This window comes from Haliotis rufescens, unplaced genomic scaffold (genome assembly GCF_023055435.1).
Source record: "Haliotis rufescens isolate VD_foot unplaced genomic scaffold, xgHalRufe1.0.p SCAF_11, whole genome shotgun sequence".
Taxonomy (NCBI): Eukaryota; Metazoa; Mollusca; class Gastropoda; order Lepetellida; family Haliotidae; genus Haliotis; species Haliotis rufescens.
The window spans coordinates 25970426-25991022 of record NW_025963791.1 but is presented as its reverse complement, the minus strand read 5'-3'; the positions used below and the strand labels follow the sequence as shown (position 1 = coordinate 25991022).

The window sequence follows — 20597 nt, the reverse complement described above, 5'->3', positions numbered from 1 at the left end:
TGAGTGAGTTGGGTTTGACGCAGCTTTGAACAATATTCCAGTTACCGTATTCGACGTAATAAGTGCCCAGGCCGCTCGCAAAATTAGAAATGGTCTTATTAGAATGGTATTTTGGTGGAAAAAAAACAACAGAGTTGAAAGATAAATTTCGTGGTTTATGCTGACAGCCTTAAATGTTTATATACGCCAGATACATTTTTCCAGAATTTAATTGCCCATAACTAAGGGTGCATATAACACACAAGTGCGTATTATACACGAATAAATAAGTCTTGTGTACATTGATCAATCAGAATGGATGCTAATTGGGATTGTTCACTAGCCAATATATTAACAAATATCGCCGTGGTCGCTTATTAGAGCGGGGCGCTTATTAAGTCGAATATGGTATATCACAGCGTGGAAAGACTGAAGCGATGCTAGTCCTAGACGACCAGTGAATGAAACCTCACATTGATAAAAAAAATTTGCTTCAAGTATCTTAAGATGCAATGCTCCTTCAATCAGTCATATTTCTAACACTTTAATCTCTCTATTTCAATTACATAACAAAGGCTTTTATAGATATCCTCTAATATTGTCTCAACACCAACAAAGAACTAACATTTCCTAACATGAACTAATCAGCTGATCAGAATACGATACAGTATTGCTGTAATGTCATCATCCAACATGTAATTAATTTGTAGCTAGAGATCCATCAATAGACTTTTTTGTCTAATCATTTACATAACTAAATACCGGCGACATATCCGACATTGATTTCATGTTTCCACTGCCATGCTCCGTCACTGTATGACTCGTTAACTAACGAGAAATCAACACGTAATTACCCATACATTACAACAGCAGGGCATCAATCACGCGCTGCATACTTCATCGGTGACATTAGCATGTTTAGGTATACAGACGTCTTATCATAGCTGTCTCAAGTAGGTTTAAATGATGTTTATGTGACAACTGCTAGCTGATTATTTAGAACATATTTCAACATGTTCAAATAGTATTTTATTAAAATGTCAATAAAACCATCATTGATTGGTTTACATTGATTAATTTGTCCATAAACATCCATTAATATTACCTTTTCAACAAAAAGTTGAATTTAACCACTTTCTTTTTACATGTCCAGAACTGACATTGACAAGAACATTCTTGGAATATTGATGGAGTGTTGATAGAATATTGCTGGAATAGTACTGGAGTGTTGCAACAGTGTTGCTAGAATGTTGCTGACACAGTCAGACACAATATACTGACTCTGAGCCGACCTGACCTTGTTCCAGCCCCTTAATGCCAGGCAGGTTAACAACAAGTACGGTCTTTTATTGTCTTTTGATATGATGCGGCTTGGGATTAAACCCTGACATTCCACATCCAGGCCAGACTGTCCACTATACCATGGAGGTGGTCTCACTAGAATGAGAAGATGACAGTTCGATGTTACTGGATAGTCATATCTACTTCTTGGATTTCAGTGGTTTCCGTAGAAACCTGTCTGTATGCATATTATATTCTTGTTATTCATTTCTCAAAAGAGTGAGCAAGTGACTATGGTTTTACGCCGCTTTTAGCAATATTCCAGCAATATCACAGCGGGGGGCACCAGAAATGGGCCTCACACATTGTACCCATGTCGGGAATCGAACCTGGGTCTTCGGCGTGACGAGCGAACGTTTTAACCACTAGGCTACCCGACCACCCCCTTTCTCAAAAGAAAGAAACAAAACGTCAAGACTCTGTATTTACTACGAGTCATGTGATGTGTCACAAGATGTGTGAACTGCTTCTAAAATCAGGTTGTTGGAATTGGAATATATATCTGGGACAGAAGGAGGGGGCTGGGGGCATGTTCACATATCTCCTCCTTGAGTCTTTATTATTCAAAATGAGTATTTCATTTTAGCTCCAGATTTTAGATGCTGTGTGTTCAATGAGAAATGTATTTGAATCCATGTTCAAAATGTTCATTGGTGCAATATCACACGTTTATTGCTATTAAATGTGGCCTTGAATATTACTTTATGTCTCAATTCGGCACCAAAATATCAACACACATTAATTCAAAGCAAAGACGGTGACACCAAATATGGCCAAATGTGTTCTTTTTTGCAAGTTTAGCAGCTGTAGTTTCCTGATCGTAGCCCCGTGGGAGTTTGTCCCGACAACAATGTCAACAAAGTTGGAAACTCGGGGAATCGATGCCAAATATGATGCAGAATACACAAGCTCATCTGCATTTGTAAATATGACGTGTCCGTGCCAACCAAACATTTATTTTCCTTCCAGTAAATCCTATCCTTTTATGTTACGATCATACGACTTCCATTTGGCGATGCCTGCATGGGTCTGCAATGGAGACGGTAGTTTTGCACTTACCGGTTTCCTAGACTAGAGAGCGATAGATGGGTCGTGCCCCCTACATGGTGAAAGATCAATATTTGGTTTTCGTTCTCCGGGAAATTGAATTAGAGATTAGCTTGGCCTTGATGGGACAGTTTTGAAACATACATGGAAAATAGTGGGCTTATCCCAGGGAGCTGTGGTCTGCACTTGAGCAAAGACAGGAACAGAATCTCCACTTTATCACACTTTCTGTGCATATTTCTCACAAGTTTTACACTCAAAATATGTCAGCCTAAACAACATATAAAGGTTGTTGGGGCATTCTCACTCTCAGTTCAATCATAAAATCTATTTTAGCCCCCAAATATCAAGAATATACCTCCCTGCACATGAACAAGAGGAGGTAGTATTAAATCTTCTCATGCCTTCATTGTTTTGAGAGTTTTTGTGTAAAATGTAACAGATAATTGATAAAATAAAATAAAATCACGTTAGAATGGGACATATTACAACACTGCACGATATGAACCAATCATTCAAGAATTTTTCAAAATATTTCTTTCGTGTCTTTCAACAACTATAATTTCATCTAAATATTCATAAACTTAAGGTAACCCCTTCCTAAAACAGTTTAATGAGAATTACAAATTTCCCCAAACAAATACTAAATAGTTTAAAGCTGCCAACAAACATTATTATCACAGAAAACTAAGGACAAAGTTTGTGAGAAATATTTACAAATAAATATCAAAATGGCATAAATTTTTTAAAAAATGAGCAGGAATGTGCCTGTGGCATTTTTACAAATGGAAAAATGTGTCAAAAACATGGACATTCCTTTCATCAGAAAACAAATCAGTGTAGTATTATACTTTTCAAAAGGGCAAGGCAAGAGAGGAGGTTTTGAACCAGTACTACCACACAGTGGGCTTACCTGGTGGGCTGACCTGGTGGGCTGGTAAGGGCTGAATGTCCTATATGAGAGACATGGGCTCACCTTGTGGGATTGTAAGAGCTGAATGTCCCATATGGGGACACAGGCTCACCTGGTGGGATGGTAAGGGCTGAATGTCCTATATGGGAGACATGGGGTCACCTTGTGGGATGGTAAGGGCTGAATGTCCCATATGGGAGACATGGGGTCACCTTGTGGGATGGTAAGGGCGGAATGTCCTATATGGGAGACATGGGGTCACCTGGTGGGATGGTAAGGGCGGAATGTCCTATATGGGAGACATGGGCTCACCTGATGGGATGGTAAGGGCTGAATGTCCTATATGGGAGACATGGGCTCACCTTGTGGGATGGTAAGGGCTGAATGTCCCATATGGGGACACGGGCTCACCTGGTGGGATGGTAAGGGCTGAATGTCCTATATGGGAGACATGGGCTCACCTGGTGGGATGGTAAGGGCGGAATGTCCTATATGGGAGACATGAGCTCACCTGATGGGATGGTAAGGGCTGAATGTCCTATATGGGAGACATGGGCTCACCTTATGGGATGGTAAGGGTTGAATGTCCCATATGGGGACACGGGCTCACCTGGTGGGATGGTAAGGGCGGAATGTCCTATATGGGAGACATGGGCTCACCTGATGGGATGGTAAGGGCTGAATGTCCTATATGGGAGACATGGGCTCACCTTGTGGGATGGTAAGGGCTGAATGTCCCATATGGGGACACGGGCTCACCTGGTGGGATGGTAAGGGCGGAATGTCCTATATGGGAGACATGGGGTCACCTGGTGGGATGGTAAGGGCTGAATGTCCTATATGGGAGACATGGGCTCACCTGGTGGGATGGTAAGGGCTGAATGTCCCATATGGGGACACGGGCTCACCTGGTGGGATGGTAAGGGCTGAATGTCCTATATGGGAGACATGGGCTCACCTGGTGGGATGGTAAGGGCTGAATGTCCTATATGGGAGACATGGGCTCACCTGATGGGATGGTAAGGGCTGAATGTCCTATATGGGAGACATGGGCTCACCTGGTGGGATGGTAAGGGCTGAATGTCCTATACTGGGACACGGGCTCACCTGGTGGGATGGTAAGGGCTGAATGTCTTATACTGGGACACAGGCTCACCTGGTGGGATGGTGGGCTCACCTGGTGGGCTGGTAAGGGCTGAATGTCCCATATGGGGTCATGGGCTCACCTGGTGGGCTGGTAAGGGCTGAATGTCCCATATGGGGACATGGGCTCACCTGGTGGGCTGGTAAGGGCTGAATGTCCCATATGGGGACATGGGCTCACCTGGTGGGCTGGTAAGGGCTGAATGTCCCATATGGAGACATGGGCTCACCTGGTTGGCTGGTAAGGGCTGAATGTCCCATATGGGGACATGGGCTCACCTGGTGGGCTGGTAAGGGCTGAATGTCCCATATGGGGACATGGGCTCACCTGGTGGGCTGGTAAGGGATGAATGTCCTATATGGGGACATGGGCTCACCTGGTGGGCTGGTAAGGGTTGAATGTCCCATAAAGGGACATAGGAGATACAGGTAGATTTTGTACATTGACAATTAAAGGGACCAAGTGAAAAGTACTTTTACGGAATTCTACTTAGCCAACTCAACATCTTCAAACTAAACAAACTGTCATAAGAAAACACAGTTCCGGTTAAAAGTCAATATTTTCCATAATTCCCCAACAGAACTTAATACCTATTCTTCCCTATAACCAGCTTTATAAGACATGTATTGGGTACTGGGAACCTATTCTGCCCTGTAATCCTCATTGTAAGACATGTAAGGGGTACTTGGAACCTATTCTGCCCTATAATCCTCATTGTAAGACATGTATTGGGTACTTGGAACCTATTCTGCCCTATAATCCTCTTTATAAGACATGTATTGGGTACTTGGACCCTATTCTACCCTATAATCCTCTTTATAAGACATGTAAGGGGTACTGGGAACCTATTCTGCCTTGTAATCCTCATTGTAAGACATGTTAAGGGTACCTGGAACCTATTCTGTCCTGTAATCCTCATTGTAAGACATGTAAGGGGAATAGGGAACCTATTCTGCCCTGTAATCCTCATTGTAAGACATGGATGGGGTACCTATTCTGCCCTATATGTGGTATCTAATGGACAAACTAGAGATGGTTCTTTAGAACTCATATTGAAACTCAGTTTTAAATATGAGCCTAATGCTGAAGTTTAATCAATCTAACCTGAAATGTAAACATAAATGAGTCTTTCTCGTGTTACTATGAATCTAATCTTAAATGTGAATCTCAATGTCCATCTTACTTTTAACAGGTTTACTGTTTAATATGAATGTAATCTTAAATCAATTTTAACATTGCATTCAATGACATAATGTTAAACTTAGCAGTAAAGCTTAAATGTGAGTCTCAATGTCCATCTTACCTTTATCAGGTTTAACGTTTAATGTGAATGTAATCTTGAGTGTGAGTCTTAATGTCCATCTAACCTTTAACAGGTTTAACGTTTAATGTGAATGTAATCTTGAGTGTGAGTCTCAATGTCCATCTAACCTTTAACAGGTTTACTGTTTAATATGAATATAATCTTAAGTGTGAGTCTCAATGTCCATCTTACCTTTAACAGGTTTAACGTTTAATGTGAATGTAATCTTGAGTGTGAGCCTCAATGTCCATCTAACCTTTAACAGGTTTAATGTTTAATATGAATGTAATCTTAAATGTGAGTCTCGATGTCCATCTTACCTTTAACAGGTTTAACGTTTAATATGATTGTAATGTTAAATGTGAGTCTCAATGTCCATCTAACCTTTAACAGGTTTACTGTTTACTATGAATGTAATCTTGAGTGTGAGTCTCAATGTCCATATTACCTTTAACAGGTTTACTGTTTACTATGAATGTAATCTTGAGTGTGAGTCTCAATGTCCATATTACCTTTAACAGGTTTACTGTTTACTATGAATGTAATCTTGAGTGTGAGTCTCAATGTCCATCTTACCTTTAACAGGTTTAACGTTTAATATGAATGTAATCTTAAATGTGAGTGTCCATCTAACCTTTAACAGGTTTACTGTTTAATATGAATATAATCTTGAGTGTGAGTCTCAATGTCCATCTTACCTTTAACAGGTTTAATTTTTAACATGAATGTAATCTTGAGTGTGAGCCTCAATGTCCATCTAACCTTTAACAGGTTTAATGTTTAATATGAATGTAATCTTAAATGTGAGTCTCGATGTCCATCTTACCTTTAACAGGTTTAACGTTTAATATGATTGTAATGTTAAATGTGAGTCTCAATGTCCATCTAACCTTTTACAGGTTTAATGTTTAATATGAATGCAATCTTGAGTGTGAGTCTCAATGTCCATCTTACCTTTCACAGGTTTAATTTTTAATATGAATTCCAAACTAAGTGTCCTCAACAGGCAAACAGGAAAAAATTGTTATTTTGTTCAAAATTAGATTTTTTAAAGTATGAACATTGAATTTTAACATTGCATTCAAAGCAATAATGTTAAACTTAGCAGTAAAGTATATCCCCATGACATGGGGTTTTGGACCCACACCTCAAGTTATAGTGCAAGTATTCGTGACAGAAAACGTATGATGTCCGAAAACCTACGCTGGTGAAAGCCCTGATCGAAAACAGGACAATCCGCTCCAAATGTCCGGTTTTCGATCATATTTTTCGGAGTGTTTTTTTTTAATTTTTAATTAAATTTTTACGCGGAAGATGATTTTTTCCGAGGACTACTGTTTTAAAAAACGCGATTTTCCGCGTTTCCGCGGAGATTTCACATCCCTGCTAATATCTGCCTCTGGGCAGGTCTGGATAAATCCCTGCGCGTGGCAAAAATATCCTATTACCCATCTTGCCTCAGATTTATGAAGACAAACTGCTTCACTGGAGTATGATAAGCAAAACATAAGCTCCTAAATTTGATTCACCTATATTTCTACAATACGTTTTATTATCTCCTCAATAATGCTGACTTAACGCAAGTCCAGATGTCTGCAGAGTGTGTCAGTGTGACCTGCCTCACTGTGATCCTGCAGCCCCAGAAAGGTTGGCTGACAACTGCACACTGTCAGCTGGTAAATACTTCTGCAGCAACCGAGCTCCAGGAGCACAAATGTTGGTAATGATTTGATTCCCCTCTTCATCAATTCATCAACAGGAAAATTAGAATTCATAACTTTTGTAATTAACATGACGAGCGAGACACTTTATTTCAAAAGACAGGGCAGACATTCTCTTAGACTAACATTAGTCTTTCAAATGAAAATAATTTAAGATTATTTTAGTTGAATTGTCTTTTAATATATAATGAGAGGAGCTCAGAGAATATCTTCATTTTTGTAACTAAAGAAATCATGACATGCCCAACTTTTGTAGACTTGCTTGGGAGTTTTTGGATATTCTGTTCCAGGGTCTGTACATTCTGTATGAAGATTAATATTCTCTTTACTCGTTTATTTTATAATAACTCAGTGCAACATTCTCTAGTACTGTTTGTAAGTCAGTGTTGAACATCGTGTGAATCTACTGAAGGTTCTGAGACACAGTTGTATTGTAGAAAGACCTTACCATTACCCACATAAGCTTTACAGCCATCCCACAACAGCATCCAGCTATGCTTGTTTGTCTGTTCATAAATGGCAACTGATGTCAACATAAATCACGTATGTAAATACATGTAGTTTCATTGACATATTCAAATCACTTCAAACCTGACTGCCCAACAATGATGTCTGTCAACTGTATCATAGTCCTATTTAAAAAGACTAAACTCGGAAAGCAGTGAAGCATCAGTTGTTACAGAGAGTGAGTGAGTGAGTAAGGTTTAACACCGCTTTTAGCAATATTCCACCAATATCACAGCGGGGGACACCAGAAATGAGCTTCACACATTGTACCCATGTGGGGAATCAAACTCAGGTCTTCGTCATTACGAGTGAATGATTTCACAACTAGGCTACCCCACCGCCTCGGTTACAGAGAAGAAAGATGGGTGAAATGAGGTATCCCTACACACAAAGGTTGGGAGACAACAACTTCTGATTGCCATGTGCAACAGGAAGCATTCATTAACCCCTGGCAATCACACTGAGAGTGCCATGTTACCTGTCTGTCAATTGTCATTCAGCTGGACATCAACTGTCTGTCAACTGTCTGTCAACCATTTGTCTGCCACAGGTAGCTCAATCTTATATAACTGCATATATATCAACACATAGCTGCTAAAATGCTTCAAGGAATGAGATTCCAGGGTCCAGGGGTCATCATCATCATCATCATCATCATCATCATCATCATCAATTCACCATCATCACCATCATCATCATCAATTCACCATCATCATCATCATCATTTTCAATTCACTTTCATCATCAACATCCATATCATTATAATCAGAGTAACGTCATTGCATCTATATATTTATCATCTTCAACATCATGCAACATGTCTAACTCTACACTTGTTCCATCTTGTCCTACTATGCAGTAAAACCTCAAAAGCCACGTATGAACTTCTCACTGACATGGCAACAAGTGAAGAACCAGCAGTGCTGGTCACTGACCCCAATTTGTCACTTAGTCCAAAGGACAAGCAGATACAGTAATCTACCGGTGCTGCTGGATCTCTAACATATTTTACCAATAATAATAATCAACTGATATTACCTAAATAATAATTACTAATATAGAAAGAAAACACATACAAACAGAATACAAAATCCAACACTTGGCTGCTTAGGTTAACTAAGCAGTTTGTGCTTTGGGAATTGTGCTAGACTTATCATTGCCGATCAGAAAAAACAACATCCCCAAAACAACAATTCACTCACTTACTCACTAACTCATTCACTCACTCACTCAACCACCCACACACCCACTCCCTCACTCACCCACCCACTCATCCACTCACTCACTCACTCAACCACCCACCCACTCACTCATCCACTCACTCACTCACTCACTCACTCACCCACCCACTCACTCACTCACCCAATCACTCACTCACTCACTCACTCAACTGGTCCTTGAGAACATTTATAAGACTAATAAGCATTAGTAACCAATATGGACCACAGCTATATCATACATCTGAAACAAAACAGCAGCAGACCCTCACAAAACCCAAACATCACTACCAGGTAATTGGTGGAATTTCTCCCACTCTGCTATCATTTTGTGATATAACAGAGCAATATAGAATCATCCAATATGTCAAATGGATAACAACAGCTATTCCTCACATATAATGATAGCACAAAGGAGTGTTCCAAATCTGTGACCGTCTGACTGCCTGCCGCTATGCCATAGAGTCAATATTCCCCACTGTCCAACACAGTGACTTCCTCAAGCAAATCTATAAGAGCCTCGGAGGGTTTTTTACCTAAGTAGAAAACAATACTGGACCAGCTGGGCATGGCCCACTGTTGACAATTGCAGCTTTCAAATCATCAGTAATCGGATCATTTAAGATTATCCCACTCAATAAAGAATAAGACCACTTCTCTTGCGACCATACATACTACCTAGCAATTAATTAGGACTATATCAATATCTACAATATCAAGTTTTATACAATGGCTTTACTGAGTGGATAATAGCTATTGATTATCTAGAACAGGTCCTGGCTGCAAGTAAGATTTCTTGGTCATCAAACAAAGGCTCTTCAGTTTGAATCAAAGTATTGTTTTGTAATTTAAATTAAGTTAAAGAGCAAGGAAAAAATAGTCATGTTGCACATGAAATTTTTTTTTAATATATATGTTGCAATACAAACTGCAATATAAGAGTTGCGATTTACAGTAAACTACGGTTACAGCGAACTCAAAGGGACTACTAATATTAGTTTGCTATAAGCATATGTACAGCATAACTACAGCAAACAGTCGGGACCCAAAAAGTAAGATCGTTATATCTGTCAGATCGTTATAAGCGTGTTCGTTATAACCGTAGTTTACTATAATATGAATATGGAAATATGATACACACTGCAACATAAGAGTTGCAATTTGACATAAATGTTCAAATATGATACACACTGCAACACACATGATATCAGAGTTGCAATATAATATAAATTTTGAAATATGATGCAACTGCAATAGCAGAGTTACACTATAATATAAATGTTACAATATGCTACATCTGGAAACATACAGGTTGTTGTTACAGTTAGATGAAGGTGCTTTCTTAAACTCTCTTTCCTCTGCAGCAAGCAAAATCAAAGGTGTGTGAGAGAATGTTGTTTTGTGCCACAGTCAGCAGACACAAACAGCAAAGTGACAGTGTCTCTATACATCCAAATCCAGATACATATATCATCATGATCATAAAAAAACACTGAAACGTAGCCTGGGGGGTCTGTGGGACTATATGATTTATGCCTTCATTGTAATGGCATATACATGTATAGCTAAAGTGACCCTTGATGTAACAAAACTCTGTGGAATTCCGGGGATCCACACAAAATTCTCAACCCTGATCATGATGATTAGATCAGCAAATGATACATCAACCTCTGTCATATCCAACATGATATGCAACATGAAAAAAAAAATATTGCAATTTCTTCTCCGTTGTCTTTCAATAAATTAGACATTTCGATGGAGAATGAATTCTTACAAGAAACTGATGAAGTAATAACAGCTAGTTTTTGTATGATTTTTTTGTTTTTCAAATATCAGTAAATGCACAGAAGATATATTGATTGATTTCTAACAATTGAATAATACATAAATTGAATTATTACATCTTCAAGAAAATCTGATTTCACAAGAAAGATTGATCAATTCCTTTACACACAAAGAAAGAGAGACATCAAACACACTTTCAAATCACTTTTACTGATTTTTTTAATTATCAGATGCAAAATTCTTTGTTTCAAATCTCATCAGTCCATGAGTTGTGATGGACCCAACTGGAGTGGAAGCAATCAAAACCTGCTAATTATTGAGCCAACCTGGCACTGTGAGAGGCAGTCTGACACAGACAGCAGGCATGGCGCTGAAGCCATGAGTCATAACCCCACTCACAGACCTAGGGTGACTCAAACACCAGCGATCAGTCAATAGAGTAGCCACAGAGAGGGAAACCTGGAGGAGTGGTCTCCCTTGGTTAGTTCAGCACTGGCTTGGATATTTTATTCATAGACACTGTTGATAAAATATGTCATGGTACAATTACTGCTGGAGCGTGTACAGATGTGGTGAATTCATACTAACACCAGAAATATCAGTTGCTTTATGTTTTTCAAACAATTAGAGCAGATTATCATGATTATGGAGCAGACACATAGCCACACGAATGAAAGCCGCAGGCATGAGAAGCCTAGAAGATTTACCTCCCTTGGATTAGTCAAGACACGGTGTCTCTTGAGGTGAGATGAAATGGGGTTTAACGTCGCGTCCAAGATTATTGCACTTATATAGCGACGTGCATGCACGTGTGTGTGTGTGTTTGTGTGTGGCTGCTTGTACTAATCCTGACTGATGCCGATTTATAGTGCTAGCTCACTGAGATACCATGCCGCAGTTTAACATGAATACCCCACTCAGACAGAGTATACTGACTCTGAGCCAACCAGTCCTTGTTTTAGCCCCTTAATGCCGAGCGCCAGACAGGGTAACAACAAGTACCATCTTTTAACGTCCAGATCGAACCCGGGCCTTCCGCTCTCCGGGTGGACGCTCTACCACTAGACCACGGAGGCGGTCCCGCTGTCTCTTGAGATACATACAGCGGATACAGAGTGATGGTGCTGTTGTTTGTGGTTCACAGTTGTACTAGTTATGACAATTGAGACAAAAAATAAGCAACAAGTAACAAATAACAATTAACCTGCTGACAATAGGACTGGTGACACTGACTTATGTACAAGCTTAGTCAATCATGAAACCTTTCTAGTTATCATGTGATGGTGGTAGGCAAACACATCTACTCAAGGCAAGGGAGTTAGCGGACTATAATTTATTTTAATGTGACGTTTAAACGCTTTTCAGCTTTACCATTGGACAAGTGGTCGGTCACATGAACATGATACTGATGTTTGTAAGTGTATGAATGACATAATCTGACCGTATTCTGGAAATGATGTAAACACTAACAGACTACTTCCACATGTTTGGGGGACCCCCTGGGAATTCCCTACCACAAATACATATAGAAGCATTGTTTCTGATCATTTTTACCCTATATTCTTGAACTCAGCATTTTTATGATTATACTCACTACAACCCGACCAAGTAAACAAGAAGAAGAAATGCACATCCAAACTATCATAGTATTGATTTGATCTGTGTCTGGATTGACAATGACAGTCTACAGCAATCTATGAATTTACCAAGGTATCTATTTGGCACATCTTTACAATAACCTTTCAATGATCAGCCAAATTGATCAATGATGACCAACACAGGTTCATTCAAAACTTCAGAAATCTCTCCTGTAATGTTTCAAGGGGGGGTTCAACTCAGGGAAGAAGAATTTTTGTTTTTCCCTCCCAAACGAAAGGCATCATCATGAGTATGTAACACCAGGAATACCATGTCAACAAATCCGTACTGAAGTACACAGTGTAATTGTAAGCAAGGATTATATCCTACCTAAATATTATCCCAGGGGAAGTTTTACTCTAGAGTATAGTATCCTACCTTAGTGCCACACTGGTATGGGTTCAAATTCACTAGGGAGAATCATCCTGACACTAGAGAATTTCATCCCCAGGATAAAAAATAGGGTAGGATAATATTCACTCTTACATAATCATTTAATTGCAATGTCTGGTTATTAAAAGTGTTCATTGTATATCTGGACTTATATTTTAATTGCAAATGTCGGGATAGTGTATGATGTGGTGATGTGCTTCATTCCGGATCGCATTGTAGACAGCGTTTATAATTAGCATCAATTTTTAAGGCTTTTAGAGGGAAGTCGCCTTGGAGGCAGTTGCTTTATAGACATCAACATACGGTATATAACTTTTTCTGAGATAGATCATTCACCTTCTTTACAGCCTTGCATAAAAACATTATTGACATGATTAATAGTATTTAACTGTATTTCAATTATTTTAACCACATGTGGATAAGGCAGTTAATAACATTCACCATACTATTTATTAACATATTTACAATGGGTAACACGCAGCAACATTCTTCTGAGGATGTCACACAGTGTTACTACTCCCTAACTACTGTGCGGTAAGTAATTTGTGGCATGTTCTCAAATGTGAATTAATTCCCTTGTAATATAATACATGATGCCACATCTTTGATGACTCAACTTTGAGTCTCGACTTCACTGCTTGATAAAGGCAATAGACTTATATTATAGTGTTAGAACACTCCTAGACATGACAGTTCCAACTGCACAGAGATTGTAGAATAATACCAGCAGACATCCTTAAAAAAATCACTTTTTTTCTTATTTTAAACAAAACACAATTTTAGATTTGTATCAGTGTTTGAAAATGTACACTAATTTTTCTCACAGTGAAAGTAGGAAGCTCATGGTAAGTGTAAAAATGTCATGCGGTTATGAGGCCTTCGTTTTCCGAGCTAAACAGGCCTGAGTTATCCCCCTTAGATTATGACGTAATTGGTCCGGTCTGAAGAAGTTCCTTTGACCCTTCAAGAAATCACAAAACCATATGCTTTTGAACCAAAACCAGCAAGGTTTGTGGTATGGAAACGATGAAAATCAAGTGGAAACAAGAGAAGACCCACATCACCTGATGTGTCACCCGACCCGACCCCAACTCAACATCTACACAGGCATACCAGTGACAACGTGGTAAGAATAACACTTTGATGTGTGTATACCTAAATTACACATATGCTCATTATTACGTTTTCAGAAGCGGAAACAAAATATTCTAAGAGATTTTAATGCTAAGCAACAGCAACACCTTAGTGCCTGTTCTAAGCTGAAATATAAGTTGAGGAAGCAGAATACATGGCATACTTCAGACATGTGGGGTGGATGCGGGCAGATGGTTTCCTACCTGTTCATGGGGGTTAAGTCTTTGTTCTTCAAAGCAGAAACACTGCAACAAGAAAATCATCATGATACCTACAACGCTTGCCAGTAAAAACTAAACCTTTCACACCTACAACGCTTGCAAGTAAAAACTAAACCTTTCACATCTAAAACACTCACCAGTAAACACTAAACCTTTCACACCTAAATCACTCACCAGTAAAAACTAAACATTTCACACCTAAAACACTCACCAGTAAACACTGAACCTTTCACACCTAAAACACTCACCAGTAAACACTAAACCGTTCACACCTAAATCACTCACCAGTAAAAACTAAACATTTCACACCTAAAACACTCACCAGTAAACACTGAACCTTTCACACCTAAAACACTCACCAGTAAAAACTAAACCTTTCACACGTACAACACTCACCTGTAGAAACTAAACCTTTCACACGTACAACACTCACCTGTAGAAACTAAACCTTTCACACCTGAAACACTCACCAGTAAAAACTAAACCTTTCACAGTAAAAACTGAACCTTTCACAACTGTACATATGAAATCTAATGTTTGAGTCACAGATCAGCACATGAATCTTGTGCAGCACACGAGGCTGGCCAGTGATCAGACGTACCATATTCGCCATATTAACCACCCTGCTTCATAAAGCGCCTCCCAAATAATTCTTGACCATTCTGACCCGTAAAGATTCAGGGTAGAATAGGTCTTCAGCAAGGTCATAAAATTGCCTACTAATCATTATCGAAAAAGTTTTAGCTTCACCGATGTTTGAACTTAGTTTGTTCAAGTTTACAGTCCAAGCAGGGATTGCTTGAGAATTCCTAAGCTTCAAAGGTAATAAAGGGGGCACAGGTGGCCCAGTCGTCTAAGGCGCCGCGATTCGCTGTGCAGAGTTGCGTCCCTTGGGCACACCAGAAACCTATGATTGTGGGTTTGAATCCCGTTTCGCTACGATTATGCTTCTAGGTTTGTCAGCACCATACCCGTGCTCGTGGGTTTCACTGAAGTGGTAAACGTCTGAGACCTGCATCACTTCGGGCTTTCCTCCCACATTAAGCTGACAAGCCGCGATATAACTGGAATACTGCTAAAAGCGGCGTTAAACCCAACACACTCACTCACTCACTCAAAGGTAATAATGCCTTCTATGGATTTATCTGCATTGCCTTGCAGGTAACACTACAAATTCCTTTTACAATTATCCAAGGATATCCTTGCAAAATAAAAAAAATTGCATTGACGGTTATACGGTATATACAGTTGATGAATGTCATTGTATCCCAATTGCGTACTTCGATGCTTATGATGTCAAATACTGGATTGTCTGGTCCAGACTCGATTATTTACAGACCGCCGTCATACAGCTGGAATATTGCTGAGTGCGGTGTTAAACAACAAACAAACAAAACATATTCAGCAACATTTTGAATTACAGTAGATCCAATGGAACTGAATATAGATTATTAATTTGTATTGCTTACTTATTTATATTTTTTCAGAAACATAGTTGTGCTGTTTCTTTCACAGTTACCTGAATCTTATTAAAATATTGCCCAGCTTCAAATGGTACCACATTGTAGGTTGATATCCCTATGATTGGCTTTTCTGTGGGATTCTTTGCTGTGTAGAAGGCCAAAGCTGTTTCACCTGGAGCAACCTGTATAAAAAAATAGAAAATTGAATTACACTTAAAATTGTGTATTGTGTAATTAAAACAGTCAGTAATGAGAGTGATTTGTGTTTTAAGACAACAAATGAAAATCTGGGCACCTACGTACCAAACAACATCAACTCCACCACAATCTTCATTCAAAGTTATTGCATTTGAAGATAGCCTGAGAAAGCTGAATTAGGAGGTATTTAATTTTGTATGTTGGTGCAAAACAAATATGAAATAGTACAAACAATGTGTTTCCACAGATTTGGGGGGGCCCGTGAAGACGCCGGGGTAGAATAGGTCTTCAGCAACCCATACTTGCCGTAAAAGGTGACTATGCTTGTCGTAAAAAGCGACTAACGGGATCGGGTGGTTAGGCTCGCTGACTTGGTTGATGCATGTCATCGATCCCAATTGCGTTGATCGATGCTCATGATATTAATCACTGGATTGTCTGGTCCAGACTTGATTATTTACAGACCGCCTTCATACAGCTGGAATATTGCTGAGTGCGGCGTTAAACAACAATCCAACAACCAACCAACTCAGATGACCCAGCTGTCTGAGGCTATTTAACACACAATAAAGAGTTGCTTCCCTTAGCCAAGTCTGGATCTGTATATCATGAGCTCCAAGACAATACACCCTGACCATGACCCCGATTGTCAGTACATTGTTTAATGGTTTCAACTTGTGTCACTTTGCAAATAAACTGATGTCAATGGTGCACAATTTCTCAGGTCAAGATACAATATGAATAATGTCACTTTGATCATAATACATTTCTTCTGGTTAAATTGAATAATATTGACACGATAAAGAATGATAAAGGCGGATTTCTGTTCCATGTAATTATTTTAAAGTCAAGTATTCACATCATATAATATGATGAAAAGAAAACTATAATTCATTAAGATATATGCTGTTTATCACACCAGTTTGAAATACCACCATGATCGACAATGTGTTGAAATAACATTGCTGTTGGCCTCTTGGCAAAAAAGGAAAATAATAGAACAATTGGCATGAACTAGCCAATCAGCATGATGCAAAATTAAAATGCTCAATGAGAATTACCGTATTCGACATAATAAGCGCCAAGGGCGCTCTCAAAGTTAGAAATAGGGGGCTCTTATTAGAATATTATTTTGGTGAAAAACAACAGAGTTGAAAGATCGTAAATTTCGTGATTTATGCTAACAGCCTGAAATGTTTATATACGACAGATATATTTTTTCCAGAATTTAATTTCCCATAATTATGAATGCATATAACATGCGTATTATACACGAATAAATAAGTCCTGTGTACATTGATCAATCGGAAGGGGTGCTAATTGGGATTGTACGCTAGCCAATATATTAGAAAATATCGCAGTGGGCGCTTATTAGAGCGGGGCGCTTATTACGTCGAATACGGTATGTAAAGTAACTCCACCGTTATCTGTGCACCTATTGGTATTAGATCTCTAATCAGTAAATAACTAATGTGATGCCATCTGAAATTCTGGTACAACTATGATTTTTCCCCACATTTCCCAGTTACTCACCTTGACCTCTGTCTGCTGTGGTTTGAAGTTCCATCTCATGCTAGAGGCCACATCTGCATTGAAACGTACTCTGATTATCCGCTCCTTTACAGGCGTCATGGATTCGACCTTGCTTGTGTCATGACCTTGCACCGCCTGACCTCCAAGACCTGTTGCCTGAAATGAAACAAAAACACAATCATACTCTTCATGTTTTTAATACCGACCCACAGAGTTGTTTTTCCTCTCACATCACTCCAACCTACTTAAATCAGCAAAGATATTTTTTCCATATTAAAACCTTGCTCAACCATTTTGCAAAGACACATGAATTTTTTAGACAATACAATTCACTGCTGAACACTGTTGACATCCTGGTGTGAGAATCATTCTGATTCAAACATGTTAAATGTCCTTTGTACTAATCATGTTGTTGTCACCATTATTCCAGCTAAATCACAACAGCCTGTAAATAATTGAATCTAAAACCAGACAAACCAGTGACTGATATTACGATCGATGCCATCAGGACATGCTGACTTGCAATCAACCAAGTCAACAAGCTTGGCCAACCAATCCATTTGGTTGCCTTGTACAAGAAGTATAGGGACAGTTTGCTTGGATTTCTTCTGTTGATAATTATTATTTTGTGGTGTGTACTAACTACTGTCGTAATCCAACAATCTGCAACAACCCTGCATCAATGGATATCTCATTTAAAATACTGAGACTGCAACAAACCACAGACAAATTTGTTCATATGGTCTTACTTTAGGGGTTCTCTCATACTAGCTCTGCAGTACCTCATACTTGACACTTGGGCAGACAAAACTGAAACTTGATACATCATGTAAATAGCTGTCAACCAATGGTTTGCCTGGCCCAGATCTAGCCATGACTGCGAGATCTTGGTAAAACAACAAACACCATGAACAACATGAACTCAGTTTTTCATGAAACTAGGTTTGTTAGTTTGTTCCAGGTCATGACCTTGACCCCTTCATGTTTCAACAACTTTCAATTTTATTACAACAGATTAACTAAACATATATTATCCATCAAACAACTACTCATGATGATATTAATTACTTGCACAGCTTTGCTTGGCACGACCAGAAATATATTCATGATTCATATTGACATACTGTTACCAAAATAACAAAAAAATGTATTTGTCTTATAAACAATTATCTTGCCTTATAAGATGAAAAATTATAATAATTACCATATTAAGTTACCGTGGGGATTCCGTGTACAATTGGTCTCCAGCAAGCTATGCAGGTCGCAAAAGGCAACCAAATGAATTGGGTGGTCACGCCCAGTGACTTGGTTGATGGTGTGTCCTCGAACCACAATGGAAAGTACCGTTGCTCACAATATCGCTCACTAGTTTGTCTGGTCCAAACTTGATTATTTACCATGTTTACATCTGGAATATTGCTGAGAGAGGCTTTTAACAACAAACAAACAAAACCATTACGTTACACACACTACTCACCTGACAAAACATCCTGTATAGAGGTACACCAGCATAACTCATCCCCAGCATGAAGATACCAACAGCACAAATGTAAATCAATGTAGATCTAAGGTTGAGTCGTTCTTCAGGATCTCTCCCCTGGCTGATTTGACGGACAAAACTTGGTGGAACTCTCAAATGCAGACCCTTCCTAAATACATCAGACCTTGAACACATCAAAGTTCTGACACACAAGAGATCCACCGGAGGTAATTTTCGCAAGATATTCTTGGACAATACTAGTGCACATTTTGGTGTGGAGTTTGATTGGCTTGGTAGATTTTTCATCAATCTTTGTGAAGATATACATCTTCTTTGAAACAAAACTCTTACAGATTGGTTGATGATGTTGCGAAAGCCAAATAAGTGGGATTGATGAAGTCTTCCGAGAAATAAGGATGAGGCCATGTTTTTAACCAATATCTGAAAAAGAGAGTATGAACTGGAGGTAATGACACATGAAGACTACAATTCTGGAGGCTACGGTGACCCGTATGAATGATGGCTACAGCACTAGCAAGGTGGGATTGTTGTTCCTACTACATATGACTGGCAGGAGCGGTCCAGGTTATTTATGCATCACTGTGACATAGAAGAAATGTTACTACGACTGAAGACTGCAGATGATTATCACAAGGGGTGTCACAATTCATCATGTTCATCGATGTACCAATGCATCACTAATTTACACAACACACAATAAATACATCCATTGTTATAAATCTGTTACAGGTTTAAAAACAACAACATTTTCACAAAGTTTTGTAATAACTATGAAAACTTGATCTGATAACTATGAGGTATCAAAAGTTTCATGACATTATGTATTTTGCACTCTGGCTGAGCTTGAAAAATCAGCATCTGACTTCAGTAGAATGCCATGAACTGTAGCAATGTATCAGCAACCAGTGGAAGTCAGATAGTAAAGTGCAGCAATACACAGCTACGTTTACGCAGCTAATGTGACACCCCTAACTATCATGCCAATGACATATGAAGCTGCTTTTGCCAATATGGTGCTGTTTCATACGGCAAGTTTGGTGTCAGAAAGAAACATTTAGGTTTATTTCATGAAAAGTAAAAACAAATAGAACCAGATCTAGCTTTTGGCCTATCTACAAAAAAAAACAAGATAAAATTAATTAAATTTGTACAAGTTAAAATCTGATATTGACATGAAGATAAATCCTCTTTATGAAATATGACCATGAATTATGAGCCTCACCACTGCGTACAAATAAGTTCATTAACCTGCTATATGTACCGGTAATAGTTTTGATTCATCACATAAGCATGTTTCAAAACATGGTAAGCGGTTTGTTACATATTGTCATTACATGACAGGGATGATCACTCATTCTAAAAAATCAGGTTGTTTTTACAATGCAACATGGATGCTGTCAATACAGAAAACTTACGAAAAAAAACCCAGAAGATTATAAGTCAATGACACCTCTCAAAACTTCTATGTTATCGTATGGGCGCAGCCATATTGTTTACCAAAGAGTGAAACGTAGTCGTAATATAGAACACTCCGTCAAGCTGCTAACTTGACATGTTAA

At 38.9% G+C, this 20597-nt stretch overlaps 1 protein-coding gene across 4 annotated transcripts in view; it reads right to left on the bottom strand.

Moving 5' to 3' along the window:
• The window catches only part of LOC124132759 (cytochrome c oxidase assembly protein COX11, mitochondrial-like), a 135699-nt gene extending 115122 nt beyond the window's left edge, over positions 1 to 20577 (bottom strand). For all 4 annotated transcript variants that reach the window (XM_046496864.2, XM_046496865.2, XM_046496863.2 and 1 more), the window contains exons 1-5: positions 20454 to 20577; positions 19015 to 19458; positions 17538 to 17693; positions 15863 to 15988; positions 14326 to 14367 (exon numbers count right to left, since the gene is read on the bottom strand). In XM_046496864.2, the coding sequence (XP_046352820.2) occupies positions 14326 to 14367; positions 15863 to 15988; positions 17538 to 17693; positions 19015 to 19443 (753 nt within the window). In that variant the 5' untranslated portion in view covers positions 19444 to 19458; positions 20454 to 20577. The remainder of the gene's footprint in view (positions 1 to 14325; positions 14368 to 15862; positions 15989 to 17537; positions 17694 to 19014; positions 19459 to 20453) is intronic.
• Positions 20578 to 20597: the final 20 nt, after the last annotated feature.